We start from the raw sequence: 25,611 nt of genomic DNA on the forward strand, positions 1-25,611 counted from the left end.
GGAGAAAACGAGTTCAACCGCTTTCCAGAATGAACACAACATCTAGCGACGGTCCCATTGTGTGTTCTTCTACAGATAAGCAGAGCTACAGTACAGACAAGGTTTTTATTCATTCCAGGATGGCCTCGGCCTGACTTTGAGTCGTCCTGCTTTTTGATAGACTCGAGTGTATCTGTGCACACAATCATTCGGTCCCTCTCCTCTGTTCTTTTCTTTCTTTGGACCAATTTCATACCAGTTACAGTATTATCATTTTGATCTTTTAGGGCTTAAAGAAATAAGACTGTGCAGCATATCTTTCTATATCCTTGATTCGCTCTACTTCTCTTTCATCCATCTTGCTTCACATCGTTTTTGTGGTAGAAATGATAGATTGGTGTGACTTAAATTCAGCAAAACTGCAGTTGTACTAATAGATCAATCCCTATCCATGCTGCTCCTAAGCATATTGGTCCGCCCCATTAGGGTGATACACTACACAGTGCCGGATCTCTGCTGCTGGTATTGTGCAAGCAGCTGCTTTATTGAGCACTCTGCTGACATCCAGCCCAGCATTTCTGCACCGCAAGGAGAAACTTTGGATGACATGTAAAAGCAGAGGGTTTGGTGCGACATGCCTCCGTAATGGGATGGGAACAGTGGTGCACCGGAGAGGGGGCGAAGGGGGAATGCCACGGTAGCTAACTGCAGGTATTGGGGGGGGTGGAGGGGGGGTCGGGGATTGGGGAGGGGAGGGGAGCGAGTGTCTCTTCCAGGCTGCTTCCAAAGCAAATGGAAGACAATCCAATTTCCTATGATTCCATCAAGCCTCCGTCCTGGATCCAGGAGCATTAGGGAACGCTGACAGGACAGGCCGCTGACCCCCCTCACATGAACATGCAAGACGCATGTATGCTCAACATAGTCCCTCACAAACACAGGCAGCATACTGTATATCTGTATTTTATTATTGCTTTCAGTCTCATTGTACTTTAAAAATCCATTTCTGTACTGTAAAGCTTTTATTTTGAGAATTATCAACCATTCATTCGTTATTTTTTGTATGTGCGTGTCAATACGTGTGCTTGTTGAACAACTAACTGCAGATTAGTGTTTGCTGCAGATTAGAGTTTAAACCCCTTACACTTTAATTATAACTGTATGTATTTATGTGCATCGGGGTCTTTCACTTGACCCCGGCTGTAAACATCTGTCACTGTCCCATTGTAAAGAGTCTTTTTTTCATTTTTGAGTATATTAAACGATGCCTGCAGGGTAACAAAATTTCTCCCTCCAGGCAATTGTATCTAAATTTGTCAACTTAAGTATAATTTCGCCCACCTCTCATTGTGAAAGACAGACAAGATGTGGGCAGGTTGTGATTTGACTCACAGACAGACAGCATTGTTGTCCTGGGCTAACTACGGGACGCTTTCCACTGGTGGCGATTTGCATCTGTGTTCTGCGATCCACCCAGAGGGAATAGAAAGCTCTAATCCAATCAGCAGGTCCCTGAAGTGCTGCCCCTGAGACAGAGAGAGAGAGAGAGAGAGAGAAACACAACAATAGGATCACTCTACACCGTGCCCCGGCCAGGAAGGAAAAAGAAGAAGGAAGGAAGGAGAGGGAGATGAGGGATTGAAAGGAAAGGGATTAAGATTGAGGAGGTGACTGAACGGAAAAGAGGGAGAAAGGTGGATGTGGTAATGAAAGCAGAGGAAAAAGGGGGGAAAGGAGAGGGGGCGGACGGAAAAAAGAGAGAGATGGCGGCGGGTGAGGTAATGAAAGAAAAGAAATGAGGGAGGTGTGGTTTGGAGGAAGAGAGGTCAGAAGAAGCAGAAGAGGAAGGATTGGAAGAGAGAGGAGGAAGGACATGGAAGTAACCAAGAACAGGTGTATGAGAGGATCTGCTGTTAGCGGGGCAAAGGTGGAAAGACTAATGAATAATTTCACCATAACAGTTTCAGTAATTTGGAAGTATTTCCACCGCAGTGACATTTTACAGCAGGGAAGGAAATGTCAAAGAGCCTGCTGGCTTTTAATCTGCCTCTGAGCGTTTGAAGCCATTGTTCTTGGCTCAACGGCTGCTCTTGTTCTGCGAAAGGAGGCTACAATTTGACCATTTATCATCATTATGAGGTGCAAAGGCAGGCCAGAGCAGTGATTAAGAACTGAATCTTCTGTTGATGATGCCTGTCATATATTGTGTCTTATAATACCTGTACACACACACACACACACACACACACACCCTATCGCCAATCCACAGTCCTAACAAGAATTATATCTCTACCATTGACCCCTTGACGCCTTGAAGTATCATTTTACTCTTCAAAAGACACACACATGTATACAAGAGACCACCACTGATTTTTTTTTTGGTCAGCTTCTGACACTCAATCTTCTTTCCATTGTCTATTGTATTGTAGCTTTCATGGTCAATTCTTTTAAAGGATGAGGCTGGAAATATTGTGTATTTTTCTTTGTTGTCAACAAAACGAGCAATTAATTGATACTACTAGCAACTATTTTCTGTGTTGCTGAAGCCTGATAGAGCTTATTTCTCTGTGCTTATAGACTTAACAGCCACTGTAATCTATTCAGTTCCACATACTGTACATCGTCCTGCTGCTGTAAATACTCACAATAGCACCAAATGTGTATCAATCCACTGCTGAAAATACTGTAGTCCCTGCCGGTTTGAGCAATGTTTGCTAAAAAAAAAAAACTACAGTGCCTAGCTGTTTTAAAAAAACAGACCAAAGAATTGTTGGTTTTGTTTTTTTTAATGGGATTTGTTGATAATAAGAGAAACGTAGAATCACGACAGCCTTATTTATAAGTCTGTCTGAGTTTTTTTCTAAACACTAGCACACCAAGGAGCAGTCGACATGACTTGAGATGCAAACTTGGTGCTAACACTTTTCTGATGTTGTGGCGGCTCCAGCGAAATGTGTTGATTTTCCGTCGCTTGTTGGATCAACTTGATCCGAGCTGGAAGTTGACGGGTTTGACTCGCAGGTCACGTGTGTCTCAAATCAATATCTCATCTACTCATAAGCCCCCCTTTAGCACAATGAAAACAAGGCCCCCCGTCTGTCCACAGCCAACACCTAGAAGGTAATTGGTATTCTAGCAGCTGAAAGTTTTCCTTTTGACTCTTTGGGAAGTAATTGAGCTCACTCACAAACGCTGGCAATATATATATTTTTTATTCTTTAAATTATTCTTACAATCAGCACTCTCTGTCGTTATTTATTCTTCCCTGGTCACAAGCCTGTTGAAGTAACGACTTGTTTTGTTTTGTCTTTTACAGGATAATGAAGGACAGACGGCACTACATTATGGTAAGGAGGCCTCTCGTATTAATCTCTACGCTCCAAACGCATGATTTACCTTCTGTTTCTGCTATGAAGCTTTTTGTGTCTATTTTTCAGATAGTGGATGTCTCATTATGGAACTAAACTCTTCACATTTATCGTACACTGACATCTTTAGTTGTCTGTGTGCGCACTCTCTTTATAAACAGCAGCTTGTTTTGTCTCAAATTTGTCATCTTCCCTCATCTCTACTTTCTACTATTGTTTTTCATCCGTTCGAGTTTTTCCTCATTCCTCTCTCTTTCATCCCATGGGTGCATGTGTGCGTGTGTGCTTTGGTATGTTTGTGCATGTGTGTGTGTGTATGTGTGCAAGATAATCGCCAGGCCTCCCAGAGGAAATCAGCAGTGGTCCACAGACTCCCCTGACCCTCTCATGCCCCAACACACATGTCCCTGAGGGGCGGTTCCCCTGTCCTCTGAGCCTCTGTGTGTGTGTTTGTGTATGTGTGTGTGTGTGTGTGTGTGTTTGTGTATGTGTGTGGCTACACCATCTGTTCCACTGCTTGGTGGCGATGGAGTGGGCATGTTGCATCGCCCGCTGGAGGACCACACACACACACACACACACACACACACACACACACACACACACACACACTCACTCACCAGAGGAAGCCCTGAGGATGGGGCATAAAAAGATGACTAATAAACATAAGCGATGAACTCCGAGAGACAAATAGCAGAGAATGAAAATTCATTTCCACCTCTCTTTGCACAGGGCCACAGTGGCTGGCAAGTGATTAATTGAGGGTTTACTGCTCACCATAAATTGTTCTCCTCCTCTACGGCTCCCCTGAGGGCCAGCCACTTTTTACAGCTCAAGGCCCAGGCGAGACACCCGCCACACGCACACACACACCGCTGGCTAAATAAAACACTGTTTAGAGCAACAAGAGAACTGCAAACGTCACTGCAAAAATAAGCCAAGCTCCTTTTTTTAGTGGGTGAAACATTAGCGATTCTTTAAAACGCCTATATATACTATAGACACACCTCGAGCTCACACGTGTGCACACATTCACACGCATTCCTATGTATCATCATATCTCAGGCACACGCACACACACACACACACACACACACACACACACACACTACCGCCAGCCACCCCTGGGCTGGAGGTTAAAAGGCCTGGCTGTCAATCACTGCGGCTGCTGACATCAGCGATCATGGCGGAGCACAGAGTCTGCTCTTTAAAAGGAGTGAGCGATTGACACTGACAGAGAAGAGCACTCACGACGAGAGAGAGAGGAAGAGAGAGAAGAGATGAGGAGGGGTGGGGGTGGGGGGACGAGGTGCCAGAGGGGCGAGAGGTGCATCAGGAACGCAGGGACCCACTAACTGGGTTAAGAAAGTGCAAACCCCCCTCCCCACTCTCCTCCACCTTAGACTGAAAGAAAGAGAGAGGACCCTTTTAGTGGGGCACAAATTGCCAATGGGGCAGAAATGAAGTGTTTGAGGGAACCACAGGTCCAGGCCGGTGTCAGTGCTGGACCTGCAGATGGGCTTTTCATTAACTGCAGGACTGTACATACTGTATCAAACTACATGCTTAAAAGAAAGGAAGGAGGCAAACTTCCTGAAACCTGATACAATCTGAAATGAGCTGGAATAATTTATCAAATTCCCAGTTATGAAAATTAGATCAACAGTATTGTTTTACAGTTTCTCTACTTGCCTTGCAGAAACTTTGCTGTATTCAACTTGTCCTTTATTTTTCTCTCTCCTTCCGGTAGCATCGGCGTGCGAGTTTGCCGACATCGTGGAGCTCCTGCTGAACGCCGGAGCCGACCCGTCCATCAAAGACATGGAGGGCTCTCTCCCCGAGGAGGTCACTGAATCCAGCGCCATTTCCTCCCTCCTGCGTCAGTACACTGCTCCGAAAGGCTAGATCACCTGCCTGCCCCTTCCCAACCCCCCCACCCCCACCCTCAACCCACCCCTGTCCTAGTCTCATCCCCGCTCGACTCATTAGCCCAGATTTCCCACCATCCCTCATTCATCCCTGAAGAGACTCTGTTCAACCCCAGCAGTTAATATACCAGGATGCTCCGGGTTTTATTTGATTTCATTTCTAAATACTTGAAGAGTGAGTTTGATTTCATTGGCTAAGGGTGTAAACAGAAGCCCGACCATTCGATAAGACGCATGAAATGAAGCGCACCACATGTGTTTACGTTCATCTCAATACTGTATATTGACTTTATCTGCCCAGTAGGGTTGGGTGATATGATGATGATATAGATTTGTGAGCTGGTGAGATGTTTGCATACAGAGGTAGTTACCCTTTCATCATATTCCACCGTTGCAGGCAGTGTTGCAAATCAATGAGCAGGACTGCTTTATAGCAATATTGGATTGTTACATCAATGTGATAAAGTACCTGGATTTGTCAGGTGTTTCATTCACAGGAGGAGCCAAAAACAGACATTCCCACATGCTTATTTTGTCTTTAAACAGTACACATTACCAGAAACTTTATGATATATATTGCTACTGTGATATAGGATCATATACTGTAATAGAAAATACATATCACCCACTTCTACTGCCCGGGTCTGACAACCAGCCGGACCTTTCAGTCTGGGTCATCCCTCTGATTGTTTCCATTATTGCAGGTTTGTTCATGATTCAGTTGTGTTACGTTCCAAGGAATGCTTTAATCATTTGTCATTTGTCACTATTAAAGTCTTCAGCAAAATCTGTTTTTGTTCTCTGTTAATTATGTAACTGACACTAGTGGTCACATGACAGCGAGTGTGACAAGCGCTATCATGCTGAAACATTTATTGTACTAACACACACTGCTGCAGTGGTAGCTTTAACAATAGTAAAACCATCCTAAACCCACATCGCACCTTAGTGATCACCACATTAAATCTAAACCAGTGGTAGGCAAATGGCGGACCGTGGGCCAAATCCGGCCCTCCAACAAAAATATTTGGCCCCTGAAAGAATGTCACCTGACCCCAGATTAATCCTAACTGTTTATACATTTTATTCTAAGGTAAATTGAAATAAATAAACACACAATACATATATAAGACATATAGGGATGTATTTCCACTGTGCCTTTACAGCATTAGTCCCCGAATGTACAATGTTGAAAAAACAGGCCCTGAACCTGCCTGAACCTAGTTGTTGACCCCTGACCTAAACTGTACATTATTAATACAGATTAAATTAACTGAGCCAAGTGTATTTCTACCATCCTCTTACTTTGGAAACCTTGTATGAATGTCAAATACTTTGGGATAAGCTTTATCAGAATAAACTAGCATTTTTTGTTACCTCACAGGAAGACTTAAGTCATGTTAAACATCCCCCAAAAAGCAGGCAACATTTTTCTTAAAGCATCATTTACAGTAATGCAAGAAAATTGGGAGGGTCACATAAAAGTGAACCAAAGTGCTTAGAAGGCAGCCTTGTCAAAAACAGATTAGGGATTAAATTAATTGTGAAAAACATAACTACACCAACAACATGACTGAGTCCAAACAATAATGCTACCATACAAATTAACACTTATACATACAGTTAATCCCCTGAGACCCCATTTATTTGGCCTGTAAGTAATATAATGCTGCTAACTAACTATGCAACACATCAAAAACATGAGACAAGCCTTAAAAGTGATAAAAAATAAAATAGTAGTAATACATGCAGACATTCCTTATAAACATACAGTGTACATACAATTTATTAGAAAATTAATTTTCAGTCCAAGACACTTGTTTTAATTCACAGCTTTGATCCACATCTCATTCACTGTAACTGGCCCATCGTCAAAGTCCGCACAGTATACACACAGCATGGTGTACACACAACAGTATGTCTCTACAACCTGCCTCTTTACTATTATGTCATATAGGAGAGATCTGGATGTTCTCCAAAAATAGGCAGCAGAGTCCAAATCTGCTTTACTTGTCGTCCAGCCCCTCTGATCAGCACATTCTCTCTGCCTCAGCACACACACACACACACACACACACACAAACACACACACACTCCAACAGATGAGAATACACTAAATCTGGATCCTAGTTCTTAACTACAGCTTCATGAAGATGCAAATGCACATTTTGTACACAACAGTGGGGACAAAGCTTAATCCTTTACTCTCTAACACACTGCCCCCACCCTCATCGTCCACAGCATTTCACTTAACTGGAAATCTGCTTTGACACAAGGCGTTAGATAACCATCTCAACATGTCTGCTTGCAGTCTGTCAGTCACTCACTCTTCTATGACAGGAGGAGATGGTCTGACCAGCATTTGTAGTCATCACCAGGGGCACTACTTCAAATTCAATTTTTGTCTTGACAGCTGTCGCACAGTGACTGTAGTGAATTGAAATGCAAGTGCATCTCTGCTATACATGAGGGGAATCAGAATCTTTGTACATGATGTCTATATCTGCTGCATCCACGTCCTGTCCTTCCCTCCTTTACAAATCACATGGGAGATTTTTTTTTTTTTTTTTTCCAAAAGTATCCTCATTCACTTTTGGAAAGTCTAGCCATGGAGCCTTCCTCAATGAAATTGTCTTCATCTCCCCTCATGAATTTTGAGAAGAAACCATAGAAGGAGTCTTAGGTGAGTTGAGAGGAAACCTTTTGAGTATTCAACCTGAGTCTGAGACACGATACGCTACAATCCCACAAAGAGACAACCAGTGACCATCGCATTGTTATGGATTCCATCCACATGCAGCCATTAGGCTGTTGGTGTATCTCTAAAGCCTGTTTGGGGCCGAGTGTTGTCTCCTCGTTGCTTCCTAAACCCCGTTATACTGGCTTGAGGTAAGAGAGGGTGACGGCAGCCGTGCGTCCCCCCCGGCTCGTCTGCAAGACTCTGACACTAAGCCCATTATGCTTCCATTATGGGGCTTCAATTTTCCTCTGAGCTTTTCACTTTTGACACTGCAGCTCCCTCACTCTCCAAACCGCAGACTCACACACCCCAGGCCCAACATTGTTCAGCCGTTCCTAACGTTGATGCATTTTTATGAGGTTAAAAGTAATACACTACATTTACTTAAGTACTCACATTTTGTGCAACTTAATACTTTCACTGCACTTCATTTCAGAGGGAAATTCAGTGAGACTTTTTGCTGCTAATATTCACAAACATACAAAAACACAATGTTTCACAAAACAAATGATTCAAAGCAATTAAATGTGACATTTTTCGTTTTTGTGAGTTTTTTCTTAACATTACTTTAATTTAGCTGAATTCTTTTTAAAATGACTCACATTTAGGGACCAATTCAAGGGTTCAGTGTCTTGCTCACTTCAACCAGTGGAAAGGACAACAGGCCTGTTTCACAGCAGACATCATACTGTAGTAGGAAAAGCACAAGTGTCACTAATAACTATAACGATGGCTCCGTTGTATTCAGGGCTCCCAGTAAGCGGTGACAGTAAGTCAGCATGCAGCGTGAAACTGAAGCAGCTAAATGGAATTCATCCATCAATTAATTGTATTATTCACACCTGTGATTTTCCTACTGTGACATGTCAAATTTTTAATTATGTCACTTCTAATAGGATAATTAGTTAAAGGCCTTAAACGCTCTTGGTAGCCTTACACAGCTGTTTTCACTTAATGCTGCCTGATTAGACGTGTTCTGAGGACTGTGTGGGTGTGTTGAGATTGTGTTTGACACACACCCAGTTAGCTTTGTTGCACCTTTATCGTTCTTATTAGTTTATATAGTTTCATGTATTTTCATAATTCCCACTAAAGCTCCACCAGACTCTGACCTGAGCAGAAGTCTAATCAGCCAGGAGAAGTGAAAACACCTGTGTGAGAGTGCAGGGCCTTTAGACAGTGTTCATCTCATAGGGGTGATCATGAAATTGTAAATTATTTTCAACACCTTACATACAAAATATTAAAAATGTGGTTCTTGTTTCTTATACTATTGATCTGACAAATAAACAAACATCTTTTTAAGACTATTAATTATTAATTATTTTATTTGGAAAGGGAAATATTGAACCCTAACCATATTACAATGTGATAGTTTATTACACTTAACAGATTATTTATTAACAATACAATTGCTTACTATGACTGGATGCAACTGTCATGCTCCCATGTCCTTGTATATATTTAATTAATCTAATTAGGAAACAATGACATGTTTCATCACTAATTATCTTGAAGTGCAGGCATGTTCACATTTTCCCCTTTACATGACCAACATTATCAATCATATCCACATAACACAAATGAAGAACAGGGAGTAATGTAAGAGTATTTTGCCCTGTTTGTTTTGTTGTTTGTTTTTTTTCAAATACTTATATTTTTTAATTTTTGTATGGACACAGAAGAGATGAGGTCTGGTACAAAACAGCACAATCAGAAACAGAAAAAAATCATGTGTACAGTTCATAAAGCACTTAAAAAGGTTCATACAGAAAACAGAGAAATTGCTAAAAGTCTGTCTGATTATAGCAATCCTGTTTTATTTTGCCCTGTTTTCGAAGTGCATGTTTGTTGCCCAGCACCTGTGAGGTATTTGTGGATGTGTGTGCGTCGTGGAAACAATTCCTCCAGAAGACTCTTCCATCTCTCTGCTTTACCACTTTCATCACTCCCGTTTCCATCGTTCTCTCACCATCATTCTCCACACTGGCTCTCTCTTCTTTTACCTCACCTCTCCTTTCTCCCTTCTGTAAAAGCAATACCATGTCGTTGCTTTGGCCAGCTCTTAATGCAACCCTTTACCCCTCCTCCTCCTCCTCCTCCTCCTCCTCCTCCTCCTCCTCTTCCTCCTCCTCCTCTTCGTTCTCTTCACGCTGCAGCATATCCACCCTGAGCGCTGTGGCTGGGAACCTGACAGTAAGCAGAAACGCTTTATGCTGCTGCTGAAATGCTTCCCACTAATATCAGAGAGACTCATTCAGTGTTGTCCAAGGTTGTGTGTGCGTGGCTCAAAGGCTTGGCTCTAAAGCTTAATGTGTAGTTTATGGTGATAAACAAATGATTCCTCAGGACTTGAGCTTTCAGACTTCAGATAAGCCAACAAGCAGTAAAAAGTCTGGTTTGCAGTCCAGTATCTATGACACATGTAAACCACGAGTGAACCTCACTGGAGACCCTCAATACACCAAACATATTACCATCACTACAGTATCTGTCATGTTTTTCTTGTAGTCATGAACCCTCCTCCTTTGGTTACCTGTCATCTATCTGATATGCGCAGCAGGATGATTATTGAGTGGAAAAGGCCCAGTTTCACATTTAAACAGCATCGAGCTCACAACCTTGAGGGTGACATTGAAAGGCCTCTGTTTGACTCCAACCCCTCTTTAAGACTCACTCCGTCATCCTGCGGATCATTGTTCACTGCAGGGAGGATGGAGTTGTTCGGGGTGAAAAATGCCCTGTCTTCATGCCGCTAGATTGACTTTCGGGGCCAAAACAAATCCTATCTATTTTGCATGTTAATTTATTCCCTTTTGCTTCAGACAGAGAAAAAAAACTGTTTCCTTCAGGAAGTTTGTAATAAAAGCCTTGCGATCGATGATAATGGCATTTGTGCTTGTGTTTGTCATCTTCGCAAAAGCAACAGTGGTGGAGTTTCCACAGATTTATTTGTATACTAGTGCTGTAAGTGGCGTGTAAATTATCCTAACTGTCTGTGTGGCTCTTTATCTTTGTAAGGCAGTACTATTAGAGCCTATCCATTAATGCCCATAGCCAAGCCAATCAATGCTTAAATAAAAATCAGCTCAATTTGTGGCGTTTTATGCAAACGTGCAAACTCCAACCAGGCTGACTCTTTGCTTTTTGTTTTTATAATGTATCAGGAATAGCTAAAACACAAAGGAATCGATAACACTTAGGTTTTCGGTTAGGTTGGCCTGCTCTCAGACAAATGCTGCACGTTGCTGCATACAAATGAGTTTCATACAGATGTACACTGTGGTGTAATTTCATTATAATTCTATAGTTAGCCAACACCATAGTTACAGGGAATAAATCCACTGTAACCTGAGAGGTTTAGTAATGCAGAAAGTGATACTAAGAGAAACAGCGAAGTCTAAGCAGGAACACACACACACACTTACAGTATAGTCAGGGCCACAACTACCAGAGAACACCGAGGTCATGTCCTTATTGTTTCAGGGAATTTGGAGGTTTCAAAGACACGAAAAGGAGTTTACATTCAACACATACACATGGTGATTTTAAGGCTGATTTTGATATATTTTTTAGATCCAATATCTTATAAATTTGAGTGTTTCTGGCCACGCTAGCAGCACAGCTCAAAGGATGGCAATGTTGGTCTGTCAGGTGGTCCACAACTTCAGTCCAGACTGAAATTTGGTTCACACATTTACCAAAAGTTTAACTATTGGACACAAGATGTCTCTTATTTCACTGAAAAGTCCATTCTCGGTGTGCACCGGAGGCGTCAAGTTTTCACACTGGAGTAAGTTACATACTGGACCACAATTGGCTCCAAACTAGTTGTGATGTCACAAATCATGCTCGTAGGTACGCACCTTAAAGTCAGATTTAAGGTGAGCACACAGAAACTTTTCACTTTCAGCAGATGAATGTGAAAACAAACTCTGCACATACATCATTCTGCACCATGAAGCTCAAACATTTAACTGAAGTAATAAGTGACACACATTGTTGACTGACTAGAAGGGAACTAATTTTTATTTAGTACCACCAAACAAATAAAACCTTTAACTTGTCAGGTACTTTTTGACCAAATAACTGCAAAACTACAAATCTCAACCTTGTGTTTAGTACTAATTAATGTTAGCATGCTAACACACTAACATTAAACTAAGATGGTGAGCATCATAAACATTGTAACCTATTTGCAAAACATCAGCATGTTAGCATGCTGGCATTAGCATTTAGTTCAAAGCACTACTGTACTTAAAGACAGCCTCAAAGAGCAGTTAGCATGGCTGTAGACTTTTAGAGTTGTGAAGACTTAATATAATCTAAATTTGACTGTATTTAAAAAAATTAAATAAAATAAAAAATTATACATCCTTCATCCGAATTTGATATGAAGAGCGAGGTAAGGCTTTGAAACAGGCTTAAGCTCATTAATGGAGATAAAATTAACAGAACATGTTTTCTGTGATTACTCAAATCATTTACTGGGAGATGGAGCCGCTTTGGAAAACTGAACATCAGTGGCTCTAAAATCTTCACTACATCTGTGCGTATAGTAGGTACCAGCTTGACATATTGACAAACAAGATAACTGCCTGCATATGGGCCATATATTCCCTCTTTGCCTGACCACAAAGCATATTTATTTGCCCATATTCCACAAAGCACTCTACAATTAGTTAACAGCACAGGGATTAAGGAAAGATTTGACTGTGCAGCGCTGCAATCTGCTGCTGTGTCTCTTTAGCACTGAGAGGATCAGCGAAGCCAGCGAGGCAGCTGTTTCTCCACTTGTTTTATTTTTTTTCTCTCCCTTCTCTTTCTCTCTCTCTCTCTTCATGCATCTTTCTTGTCACCCCCACCCCGAGAGCGAGAGAGGAAAGCAGCATCAATCACTGTTAACTGACTGACCACTGTCTGTTGGTGGTACTAAATGGATCTCCACAATTGAATAGAGGCCTAAGTGTGTGGTAAATGCTCTCAATGGGTAAATGAATTTGCGGGTTAACTCTCTGTAAAGAGCGTTTAGATCAGACAAAATAATAAAAACACCTACAGCAGATATTTTTCTTTTGATATATCGAAAACAAAGTTCAGCTGAAAATCTTAACTCTGGCATTCATCACTGCAGGCGCTGCGTTTTACAAAGAAAAGCACCCGAGGGTAACCCAAAGACAATTCAGCTTTATTTTCCTCATATAGATTTGACTGTACACAGTTCATACCATTACACAGAAGGCATAAATGAATAAATTCAGTGCTCTCTTTTACATCTTTTTCAAAGACACATGGCAATAATAAATAGCGCTCATGAAACAAGACGATCAACACGTTTTCAAACTGTACAAAATTTACAACAATTAAGATGCAAACTTCTGAGGCAACACAGACTTAACAAAACTGTAGTGGTGGCGTTTTTGTACAAGATTTTCTTAATGGTGTCACTTTCTGTTTGTTGGTTTGCTTTCTGGCTCTTAAATAGGATGCTCTGTTTAAAAAAAAAAAAAAACAGGACTTGGCAAATTTTTTAAAAAAGGTGACTACGTAGATACGATTCGATTTGTTTTCTTCAACAGAAATAGGAGTAAAGATAAGATCCTGGTGAGTTTTTTTAAGCAAACCTCCCCTCCGACATCAGGTCAAATCAAACTGTTAGTTCCTCTTACAGGTCAAAGGACGTTTACGCTTCAAGAAAAAGAGAAACGAGGTTCTCCTCTTGTGAATCAGTCGTTATGGGGGCTTTAAGATGCAGCTGAGGTGGCCCGAAATGTAATCAGCCCAGCAGTCATGCCAGCACTGATGCCAGAGTATCAGCCCTGATAGTGGGGGGACTCTGTGGTAATCCCTCTGACATGGAGGCCAGGCAGTTGGAGGACAGGCTGACAACACATCTGGGGTTAGTAAGTAGGTTGATAGCAAGCAAAGCTAGAGCTCAACTGGACTGAGTAGATTACCAAGAGAAGCCTGGATAAGACTGAAGAAAACAAAAAGAGAAATGTTGTTCCTGCTAATACTTGTTGGTGTTTTGAATTTGTATTTGCGTCTAATTTGCTCAATAATATTTGCAAAGGGATATCTCCTACACATCTGTGCATTCAAAAGAATAAATGAGTAATTAAGATGTCTGATTTTCTGTATTATTAGAACGGTCAAGAGTTGGACTTCTTGACTGTCCTCCAACACAAAGCTTTGATTCCTGGTGAGTCTGGAAACAGATAATTTAACACTGACAGATGTCTGCTCTCGGCTTCGGGCGCAGACAGCTTTTACACAGACAAGAACAAGTCAAGCACCGATAAATATAGAAGAGAGACCTGCTGTGTAGCAAACAGTGTTCACCCTCATTCAAACAGAGGAAACATCAGCTTCTACATACAGACGGACGGACGGACGGACAGACCAACGGCCATCTACTTCCTAATAACTTAGTTATGTAAGCTTCAGCAATACATTAAAAAACGTCAGCATGGTTCAAAATTCACACTTGTGCCACTGTTCTTGTAAATTTCTCTCCCAATGAAACACTGTTTTTGCCTTGTGCATATGTCTCTCCTCTTTTTCTCTCTTTCTCTCTGCATTCCTGTCCATATGTGTAGAAAAAGAAGAGGAGAGTAAAGTGCATTGCCAATGTAAAGGCTTTGATATGGCCAGACAGCAGCCCTACACATTATGAATTAGAAGCATGCAGGTGCCTCCTGGGTCTTATAGGGACTTTGATCTACAGTAGATTGTAGCCCTAATGTTGTAGCTGTTAGACAGGGATGGTGTGGTTTAATTTTAAAGGGACGAGACAATATTACCTCCCCCGTGAGCATAATCCACCAACATATTGGAAATCCAGTCTCATTTTTCAGAGAGTGAAAGAACAAGTCAGTTGATAACAAAAATTGTATGATACACTGTTGAGATTGAACATTCAGAGGTGTTTTGTCCAGTCAGTTCACTGAGTGTGGAGGTGTTCTTCGCTGCTAGGACTAGGCCTACGCATCTCGACCCGGCTGTTACCTCGCAGTTACGACTGCTGAGGGACTGAGAGTCATAATTCTTCCTCTTCCTTCTCCTCTTCACCCAACATCACAAAACGTACCAGTCTTGCAGGGCGATAGAAAGAAATGTAAAAAGCCTTGTGTGAGTCTGTTCTGTCGTGTCCCCATTTATCCCCATGGCGGTCGTCTCCGCCACATTTGTCGGCGAGGCTCAGAACTGGGAATGGTCCATCTCGTCCAGCCAGGAGGCGGGGCTGGTGGGGAAGTCGGGGTATCCCGTACTGCTGCCTGTGGAGAGGTCTGAGGTGGGGCCTCCCGCCATGGCCCTCAGAGCCTGCCCCACCCCGCCCGGCCCCCCTTGCGCCACCAGACTGTCCATGCTGAAGCCGAGGTTGTTGAGGAGAGGGGTGTGGCCGGGCAGGGAGGTGATGGAGGACGGCGACTGAGGGAGACCGTAGGGACTTCCTGCTCGGATGTCGTGGTAGGGTTGCCCTGCCGCGTCTACGGAGAAGCCGCCGTTCAGCACCGCACTGTTAGTCACGTCCCCGACGCTCCCGTAGAGCCCGTTGGTGTGGCCGAGATCTGACAGCACCTGGTCGTCTGAGGAGGAGATAGCATCGCTTAGCATGATGGGTGTAAAAACTTTGACACGTCAACATCGCTGTCAACTGTGCGAACATTATATCGTTGTTATATTTCAATACAGTTAAGTGCTTTTATGAGCGAGATTTACTGTTGCAACATTATGAGGATTTCATGGAGGTAAGTGGAGCAACCACTGAAGTATCTGATAAGCAGTTCAGTTTTGTCAGTGTAAAAGTGAGTATGTATGCAGTTACTGCAGTACAAAATATTTGTTTCCATCTCAATCCCTCCCCTGGGTGGCTTCAATAACAACAATGCCCCAGAGCGCTTTCTCTCTAATTGACTAAAAGCCTCACATGCTTTATAGAGTTTCTGTCACCATGTTTTCATTTCTCATAAAAAACGGCCTTCTTTTTGAAAGTGCCTCGAAGACTTTTATGTCTACCCAAAACAGGGGGTTTGCAAACATTAAATAACATAGGGATGTCTAAAATGTCTTTTGCATCCCGCTAAGGACCCTCTCTCTTTTCCAATAAGCTCCATTGTCTTGACAAACCGAGGCAGGAGGATGCGTCAGTGGCCACGGGGAGGTGTGAGGGGAATGTGGAATGAGAGTGCCATTTTGGATTTGCCTGAGAACAACATCATGCATCGAACAACGCAAGAAAACAAATGAATTGCCACAAAGACACATTCAATTGCTGCTGCACTCAGAACCGTGTCATTTAGCAGCTTGTAGGCTCCCCTAATCCCATTAGTACGACAGCATGACTGACAATTCCCTTTCAGGAATCTCTCTCTTAAGCAATAATAGATGTGTGCTGCAGACAATAGGTACCTCTGAAGCTCAGTTCACTGTCACTGAGTCCTGCGTCGTCAGCTGAGCTTTCTTTCTCCACCTTGGGTCCTCCTCGGCTGCGTTTAACACTTTTATAAAACTGAGTCCAGCGATGTCGACCTGCGTCTTTCTTCAAACGCTTTTCTTTTGCTCGCCGGTTCTGGAACCAAACCTGACAAAGATAATAATTATCATTAATTTATTGTAATAATAGTTTTTGCAGTAATAGGCATTTTGACTTGTCATGGTAGAAAAAGCACTTGTGTTTTTTTCTTTTATTTATTTATTTGCTCTCTCTCTCTGTAAAGGGGTATAAGGGGTAGGTGGGTACGGGCTGTATTATTTTGGTTAGGTTTAGTATTATTTTGTGCTATGTGCCCTGTACGCTTACCAAACTACATGGGAAAAAGCAATAAAATTAAAGTTACTAATAACATTAACAATGCCTCAGTTCTATTCAAGTGTCCCAGTCAGCCATGACAGTATGACAGTGAGCCAGCATGCACCAGGACCAGGGACTGTACCAGGACCCTGAAACTGAAGCAGCTAAATGGAATTCAGCCATCATTTATTTTATTATTTACACCGGTGCTTTTACTACTGTGACAAGTCAAACTAAATAGGCCTGTTGATAACAATAACATAAAACTGATCTAATCAAAAACACATTTCCAAATTGTGTTGCAAAAAGTGTTAATGAATAAATATGTATTGTATAAATGAGTAAATTCACATAAATGCTATAAACGCAAGGTAAAAAATATTTACGTTTTATAAATAGAAAGTCAAAAATAATTGAACAAGGTCGTTGGAAGGTACAAGTTGGTCAATAAAAATGTTTCAAGAGGTCCAGTTTAGTCAGCTTGAACTCCTATGGAAGGTTGTTCCAAAGTCTAGATGACAAAGGCTTGTTTTAAATATATATTTAATCTATATTTGAAATATGTATTAGGGCAACATCAGGAAACTGCCTGAGGACCTCAGATTCATTCAGGGCTAATTTGTGATGCAGTTTAAAGCCACTCTAAAGATGCTCAAATCAGTGGTGTCTTTGTCATAATGAAACTAATCCGCTGCATATTGACCAAGCTGGAGATAATAAAGAGCATTTTTTGGAATATGGAGACATGCAGTAATCTGAATGAGAAGAGATGAATCCTCTACCTGCACTACTCTCATGTCCAGCCCTGTCTCAGAGGACAGCTGCTCTCTGACGTGGCGTGCCGGCTTTGGCGAGTTTTTGTAGGCACTTTTGAGGGTCTCCAGCTGCTTGGCCGTGATGGTGGTCCTCGGTCGCTTGGTCCCCGCCTCTGAATCGTCTAAAAACACCATTACAAGTGTGAGTGACTTCTTCTTACATTTGTCACGCTGTGTTAACAGGCACTGCCCTCTGCCTTGTGCGGAGTATATGTGTGTTAAATGAAGTGAATGGTCATGTATGGAAGTGCATTATTGTCCTTGTGCATCTGTCCCACTCCTACAGCAGAGGACATAAATCTACCCAGCCCAAGCGCCAGAGGAACGGAGTTATTGGGGCCACACCATATAAGAGCATTGCTTCACTTTACATAATCAATCAGAGATGCATGGAAATCTCAGAAGAGAGGGAGGGAGAGAGACAGCATACACACCCAGACGACAAACAACATATATCCACAGTGAGTAGTGATTTCACTGCACTGCACAGTGCATTTAGCTTGATCTGTCATATCTTTCACAGTGATTTTACAGCTACTTGCTACTCATTTCAATGCTCAATCGCCTCTTTCTGATGCTGATATATAATGAACAATAATGAGTCATGATTACTGAATCAAATAAAATTCCTTCTTTTTATGAGTGTGTTGTATTTTCTGGTTAAAAGTACAGTTTCAACCTGCATTTTCTTTATCTGAATGCTTTTTATCTGACTGGATATCAGCTTAATAACAGCTGTTGTTTACATTTTAGGTCCTCACAGACCTACCGTTTTGTTTTGCCGTCTCGTAATCCACCTTGCACACCAGTCTCCCATCCTCCATGAGGTAAAACTCATCCCCGGTGGCCAGCTGTCTGCTGCACATGATGCAGGCAAAGCAGTGCAGGTGATACACAAAGTCCTGCGCCTTCCGCACAACCTGCGTCGGAGGAATCCCCTGTTGGCATGATGCACATTTTGTTCCAAAACGCCTGCAGGAAAAGATGAAGAAGAGAGCAGCCGTTAGATATATTTAATGCACAACACCAGCAGGATAGACTGATATCCATCTCCTATTTATATCCACTTTACAGGCTGATGGAGAAAGTGAGACCAACCGAGATTAAAATTTCACATGCTAGACAGCTACGTGTTTCTTCAACTGCAGCCAAGAATGATGGCACAGTGTCTGTATTAATAGAAGCTCCAGCTGTTGTGGAGGGAAATATCAGCACTGGAATGCATTTCTGTTAACGATAGACCTGTCCGCAGGTTGATGGATGGAGAGGATCAATGCAGTGTGTGAGTGTGTGTGTGTGCATGTTTGCATGTTTATGTGTTTGCAGATGAAGGACTGAGAGCTAAAGAAGAGAAGGAAGAGAAAAAAAAAAGAGGAAAAAGAGAGGAGGAAAGAGGAGGAGGGGTGCTCACAGTAAACACACCCTGAGGAGAACCAATAAAACACTGACTCAGGAGAGGCTTTAAATCACACAACCAACGCACGGAAATAAAAAAAGAGCAAGGTGAAGCTTCCAAATCACTGCTGGGAAGTACACACCAGTGAGTCTATGTGTCTGCGTATTTCTATGTTCATGTATGTGTGTGTGTGTGTGTGTGTGTGTGTGTTTGAACATGCAAACACCCCCCTGCTGTCCCTTGGGTCAGCTAACACAGTTAGCTTTCAGTGCGACTCCAGAGCTCTTTAGGTCTCATTCAAGCTCTGAGCATTAAAACCTTTCAAACATGATTTAGTAAAAAGCCTGGATCTGCTGATCCTGTTTTGGATAAAAGTCAAACTCAATTTTCCTCAGTAATGCCTCAGAAATCCAATCGTTGAGGGAAGGAAGGAAAGAAGGAAAGAAAGAAAGAAAAGGAAAGAAAGAAAGAAAGAAAGAAAGAAAGAAAAGAAAGAAAGAAAGAAAGAAAGAAAGAAAGCACTTATTTAGATTTTTTTTGCTTTCTCTAATGATATCAGTAAGACAAAACAGCCACTGAAAATGTGAAGTACATGAATTATAAATATTATGAACAGTCAACACATTCTGAGATTAATTAGCAAACATCATCCAGCATGGTGCCTGGAGCCAAATAATGATACCCACTTATAACTGAAAAAATAATAATTAGCTAATTCAGCTCAGACAATACTCATCAAATATTATTCACCAATAGATGATCGATTTGCCAGATCTGCGTGTTGATATTTTCTTTCAGAAATTTAAGAAAATTACTGCCTCAAACTCTCCATTTATCAACTAAATCAATGATCTTTTTTCATTATTACACTGCGTGACTTTCCAAAAAATAAAAAGGCAACTTTAAAAAAAAATCCAACACAATAAGATATAAACGAGTTAACACCGGATTTAACTAGTTTAGTTGCCATAGAAACTTCGAAACAATTAGGTAGTTGCCGTATAGGTTTAGAAATGTCAAATAAAGACGATTTTCAAGTACTTTACCCCCGTCAGAATCAGTCACTTTATTTCTCATACTAACCCAATTACTGGTTAAAGTGACCAAAATGTTCATTTCTCTGGGTGATAGCCTAGATGTCGCTTGTTCTTCTCAGAAAACACATAACTGGTAAACGAGGTCAGAATCGAGGCAAAAGAAACTAGAAAGCAAAGCCACTAACTTGAAGAAATCCTCCTTGCAGTAGACGCTTCCTGCCCGGGAGAAACATTTGTCCGCCAGCGGAGTCTGACAGTCGGCGCACTTGAGGCACTTGGAGTGCCAGTGTCTGTCCAGCACCTTGAGGATGAACTTGTCCAGGATGTGCTGACTACAACCTGCACACTGAGGGATCTCTGCGAGGGGGAGAGCACAAGGACAGAAGAGAACAAGGTCACACTCAACGAGATGTGATGCGAGAGATTAGACTGATATAAAGAGAGGAGAAACTGAAACTCTGACCATGAGGCAAACATCCTCTGATATTTATAGAAATAAACATTTTAAGGAAAGCGTAAAAACACTCAGATAAAAATCACGACGTACATGCTTACAATTGTTAAAATGTTGAATTTAAATCACACTCAAAGGGTTTTTGTTGTTTTCTCCGCACATAATAACAGATTGGTTTCCCTCCATCATGTCCAAGCCTACAGGTCAGTTGGGGAATTTATAATATCTCAGATCACACATATAACTTTTTCTCTACGTCACTCGTCAAGTGGCTTATTCATATTGTCCGTATTACATTCCTAATGAAATTTAAAGATACAAAAATCGTATTTTCTGAAGCTATTATCAGTCAAGTCGTTCATGTCTGACACTCCTATAGACTATATTTTATCTATGTCCTGTTTGTTTTTTAAATGTTAATTTTTCTACCTTTTAATCCATTTAAATTGCTTAATAAATTTGATTTTCTTTGTCATTGTTTAACATGTCCGTGTGTTTTCTATGTAAAACGCTTTTTGAACGTAAGCGTCTCTGTCCAAGGTGCTGAACTCGGAGCTGCTTTCCAGCAGTGCACACACTTTTTTTTGACAATCATATTGATTTTTTTCTTGATTATTTTGAACCCAATTCTGCTCTTTTGAATCCTGGTTACCTCTCTGAACGGTTTCGTGTTTGGTTTGTTGGCGTCGGTGTTTGTAGACGAGGCGGCTGCTGCTGGATGTAAATCAGGGTCAAGACGAGATTAAATTTCCTTTTTTTTTTTTGGTGATTGTGAAAAACACAACCGCGATTTTGGAAACAACAGCAGCAGACCACGTGTGCACATGCAGAAACAGGGACCATATGATCATAACTGGTTCCCCTTTAGTAAATAAAGGTTATCTATCGATCTATAGGCCTAATAATACCTTCCGATTAACAAATAGTAGGCTAACAAATTCTGCAGCGGCATCGATCAGATTTCAAAAACTAACATTAAATGAATGAACGAATTGTTTCATTAAATATCCAAAACCAACGCGCATTTCCTCTCAAAGCTTGACAACTAATAAACGAACAAAATTTAGTCTATAAATATAAGGATACACAACTTATGTACAGCAACTTATTTATTTTATTGACGCTTATAATACAGAATATAATAGAATATACAATCTATAGAATCAAATATGTCATTTCAATTAAAACTATTTAACTCTTGGTTGATGTTGTGAAAAAGGTCTCGTGCTATCATCTAAAACCAACGACAATTACTTCAATCTTGTTCAATTATTCTGTAAAAAGCATCGCATGGCCACATTTTCTTTCGCGGCTTCTCTTCGTCAAACACATGATCCACATGATATCCCATAATGAAAAATCAATGTCGAGGAAAAGTGGCCATGCAGAGCAAAACGTCAGTAAACACACACACACACACACACACACACACACACACACACACACACACACACACACACACACACACATACAGTTTCCGTGCTGCGGCAGCGGGGCTGTTTACTGTCGAGAGGAAACATCTCGGCCGTGAAATCATCTTATAATAACCGTCTAAGGCTCGAGATGCCTTATGTTTAATCTCACCACAGCTCATACAGTCTGCAAAACAAAGCTCTCACGTTATGCAACACGGTGGTCCAGGCGGCGTGAACACAATGTGGACACTCATGCACACGGATTTCACATATGAAGGTTTTTGTGAATGCATGAAGGCAAATTCTTGAAAATATTCTTCTGATATTATTTTGATCTGCAATTGTTTTGATTTTGAACCATAATTACTAAAATGAAAATGTAAAATAAAAGGAGCCACTTAGCTGAGTGGAAAATAACAGATTCATATCTCTAATAGCTTTTGTTTTTCTGAAAGAGGTGAAAAAGTAACTCGCAGAAAACATTCAGTACGTTTAACTTCAGCTTGGAGCATTGAAACCACCGAACACTGCACACACACACAGACTGGAAGACTGTAGGGTTGAACTGGCTTTGTTTCACTACAGTAGTGAGCAATAACAGAGGAAAGTAAAGATATTGTTTAGAATAAATCTGCATAAGTGCCTTGGCTTTTTTAAAAAAAATGAGAACAAATCAGAAGTAATTTAAAAGTGGAGGATGAAGCTGAGCGGGATCGTTTTGCAGAGAGAAGTGGTGCTGAAAGGAAAGCAGCACGATCTTGGCAACGACTGAGCGTCCACCGTCCAGCTCCTGTGTGTGTGTGTGTGTGTGTGTGTGTATGTGTGTGTGTGTGTGCGTGTGTGTGTGTGTGTGTGTGAGTCCAGGAAGTCTTCCTCATATCTTGGTATTTGTTGCCACTATCCTCCTCCTCCACTCATCACCTCCATCATTTCACACATGCAGGAAGTGAAACACGTGGACACCCTTTTTTTTTTTTTACTTTAAAAAATGATGTTCAACAGCCAAACTGGTGGTGCAGTCTGGCAGCCTCTCCTATTTTTAATTGTCAAATGATTTGTGTTAATTAAACGTGAAGTAAACACTTTATGTCCCAGACTAATAGCCTGCAGGTTAAGGTTTTGGGGTAATTGCTCTGAGTCAGCAGAGCACTCTGTCCATGATAAAAAATGTCCAGATAAATTCTCTTGTTGCTTTTATTCCTGGAAGAAAAAAAATGCAGGTTTAAATCCAGGATGAAGGCTGGCGCTGCAGGGGACTGAGTGGCAGGATCCTTATCCAATCTTTTAATCTGCCTCGATTTATAAAATTAAAGAGCATAAGCCGACCACATATAGGCTCTGTTCCTTTAGTCAGGTTTAAATACTTTGCTGAACAGGCTATGAGGGACTATAATTATATTATACTAAAATTAATGTAATATAAAGCAAATGAAACTAGTCTTATTATTAATATGTTGGTTGTTTGAAAACTGAATGCATGTCAGTATTCTCCCTACATATTTAAAATGTTGACTAAACGTTTCATTCTCAGTGTTTTGATAGTAGCAGTCTTATCATTTCATTGTATTGTCCCATTTTACTGTGGATTATTTTTTCCAGAGGTAGCCTATTAGACGTGGCTCCATCTGTACATTTTGACAAAACTCGCCTATAAATAATTAGGTCAGAGCAGGAATGTATCCAGTTGCACTTCTATCTCGATTGCACGATCAGATTATAAAAGGCCTGGCACAGATTAACACGACGGGACGAACAGATGTAAGGTAATTCTCTCTCGCCTTTGATGCTAGAAGGTAAAAAACGGAATAAGATTATGATAAAAAAAAAAAAGACTGTGATAAATATTTGTTATTATCCTCTTTAAATAATGACCTAAACGACTCATTCTGCTTTTAATCCCCCCCCTTATTGTAAAATATAAAAACACAAACTGGCGTCTAGGCCTTTCTTTGGAGAGGTAAATAATAAAAAAAAACAGTGTATTAGGCGTTTATTTGACCCAGTAATGAGTGTCAATCAAAGTCAGTGGGTATTTGTCTGATGGGTGATGACAACTGCGTCTGATCTCTTGACCATGCAGGCTCGTTTACAAATTAACAGCTGCCTGGGAAGACTCACTGTAAACCTGACAGAGGATGCAGAGGAGCTGATAAAGTTTGAGACCAAAGTAGAGAATTTAATCATAATAAGAAATACTTTTTTTTTTTCTTTTTCCATAAGATAGGGGCAAATAACCAAGATGCCATCCTTTGCACTAAAGTGTTGCAGCTGCAGAAACCTGCCTAGCCTTGTGAGGCTGAGGAAGATTAATTGGACATGCGGGTTGGTCACTGCTTAGCTTTGAGGCCATGAAACAGTATCATCTAAGACGTTTTTCTGTTGTTGTTTTTTTTGCACAATGAAACATAAGCAGCATGACACATCACTGGCCTGTAGACTAAGACTGAGAGGTTGAGTTTCCTCTCCTTCTCCTTATAGTAAAAACCCTGCAGCACAGGTTAACACTCGCCGGGCTGATAATCGACAGAAACGGGAGGAAAATGTCTTACGTTGCAGTGGCACTCCGAGAATCTCCGGTAAACTCTTTACAGGACTCTCTGTCGGTAGGACCGCCGCACTTTGCATCATCGTGATCCAAACCGGGAGACAAACGCACGCACATACACCCGCAACACGGTGGGCGCACTCCCCCGTCCTGTCTTCTGGAGGAAAAAAAAAAAAAAAAAAAAAAGTAGGATAATGGTGATGTTGAGACTTCAAAAAAAGCGGCCCTTTCTCCGCTCTGTGTGATCTCCCTCTCGCTGTCCCGTCAAGCCTCTATCCCTGTTATTTTTCTCTATTCCCGGGGATGATGTCCGTGCCGTGCCGTGCCGAGCTGTTTTGGAGTGGATCAGACAGGCTGCTCGGTCCATTCAGCGCTGCAGGGGCGGCGGGGCCTGACGTCACCGCGGCAGAGGCTCAACGGGGGCCAATGGGAGCGCAGGAAGAGGAGGCCCCGGCGGGCGGAAAGCATCCTCCATAGGTGTACGAGCGAGGAGAAGAAAGGAGAGGAGGAGAGGCGTCTAACATGGTATATGAAAATGTCTCCGGAGAGGCGGGACCTTGTTCCTGTGGAGACCATAAATAGCTCACTGCAGTGGCTCCCGGAGGGGCCCCGGGCCAGCAGGGCCAGCAGCGAGGAGGAGGAGGGTCCCAGCCAGGAAAATGAGGAACAGTTTCATTTCACTTTTATTTCCCTTCTTATGAATTAAGGCACTTTATAGAAGAAAGGAGCCCAGACAGTAATTCTCTTTAACACACACATCAAATTCTTGGGAGTTTCATAGCTGATGGGTGATGCTGAACTTATTGCATTGGATTAAATCTAATTTTCTTCGTTTTTAGATATAGATAAAAGCTGATATATACAATGTGATTGTAAATATATGAGGTGCATGTATATGCATGCTATCAATATAATGGAAAATCAATTATATTTCCAAAAAAAAGTATTAATTCACTCAGTTTTCCCCTTAAAAACAGCCCTCTTATATCAGTTTAAGTATCTGTTTACTGTGAAAAGATGCCAACTGAGATGACACTACCAGTCAGGAATGTTAGTAAATGTGAAGCCACACCAAAGAGGTGATATTATCGGACACAATGTCAGAGTTAAATTCACCTGTGTGAGCTGTACTCCCCCCCC

At 41.6% G+C, this 25,611-nt stretch overlaps 2 protein-coding genes across 2 annotated transcripts in view; one reads left to right on the forward strand and one right to left on the reverse strand.

Annotated features, from left to right (window-relative positions):
- acbd6 (acyl-CoA binding domain containing 6) overlaps positions 1-6,064 on the forward strand; it is a 31,290-nt gene extending 25,226 nt beyond the window's left edge. Inside the window, exons 7-8 of the mRNA XM_067596984.1 lie at positions 3,296-3,326; positions 5,098-6,064. Of these exons, the coding sequence (XP_067453085.1) occupies positions 3,296-3,326; positions 5,098-5,252 (186 nt within the window). The 3' untranslated portion in view covers positions 5,253-6,064. The remainder of the gene's footprint in view (positions 1-3,295; positions 3,327-5,097) is intronic.
- Positions 6,065-13,182: 7,118 nt separating this feature from the next.
- On the reverse strand, positions 13,183-25,120 carry lhx4 (LIM homeobox 4). Its single transcript, XM_067596986.1, has 6 exons — positions 24,476-25,120; positions 20,243-20,414; positions 18,394-18,596; positions 17,592-17,746; positions 16,428-16,599; positions 13,183-15,604 (listed from the first exon to the last, which is right to left on the reverse strand). Exons 1-6 carry the CDS (start codon positions 24,552-24,554, stop codon positions 15,216-15,218), a joined length of 1,170 nt encoding a protein of 389 aa, XP_067453087.1. The 5' UTR covers positions 24,555-25,120; the 3' UTR covers positions 13,183-15,215.
- Positions 25,121-25,611: the final 491 nt, after the last annotated feature.

The sequence above is a fragment of the Thunnus thynnus genome, chromosome 8 (genome assembly GCF_963924715.1).
Source record: "Thunnus thynnus chromosome 8, fThuThy2.1, whole genome shotgun sequence".
Lineage (NCBI taxonomy): Eukaryota > Metazoa > Chordata > Actinopteri > Scombriformes > Scombridae > Thunnus > Thunnus thynnus.

Coding starts and splice junctions, on each gene's coding strand:
- lhx4 (XM_067596986.1), bottom strand. CDS start 24,554: ATGATGCAAAGTGCGGCGGTCCTACCGACAGAGAGTCCTGTAAAGAGT. Junction 18,597..20,242: donor TGCAAGGAGGATTTCTTCAA/GTTAGTGGCTTT, acceptor CTTTTCCTGCAG/GCGTTTTGGAACAAAATGTG. Junction 15,605..16,427: donor CAGTGAACTGAGCTTCAGAG/GTACCTATTGTC, acceptor TCTCCTCCTCAG/ACGACCAGGTGCTGTCAGAT.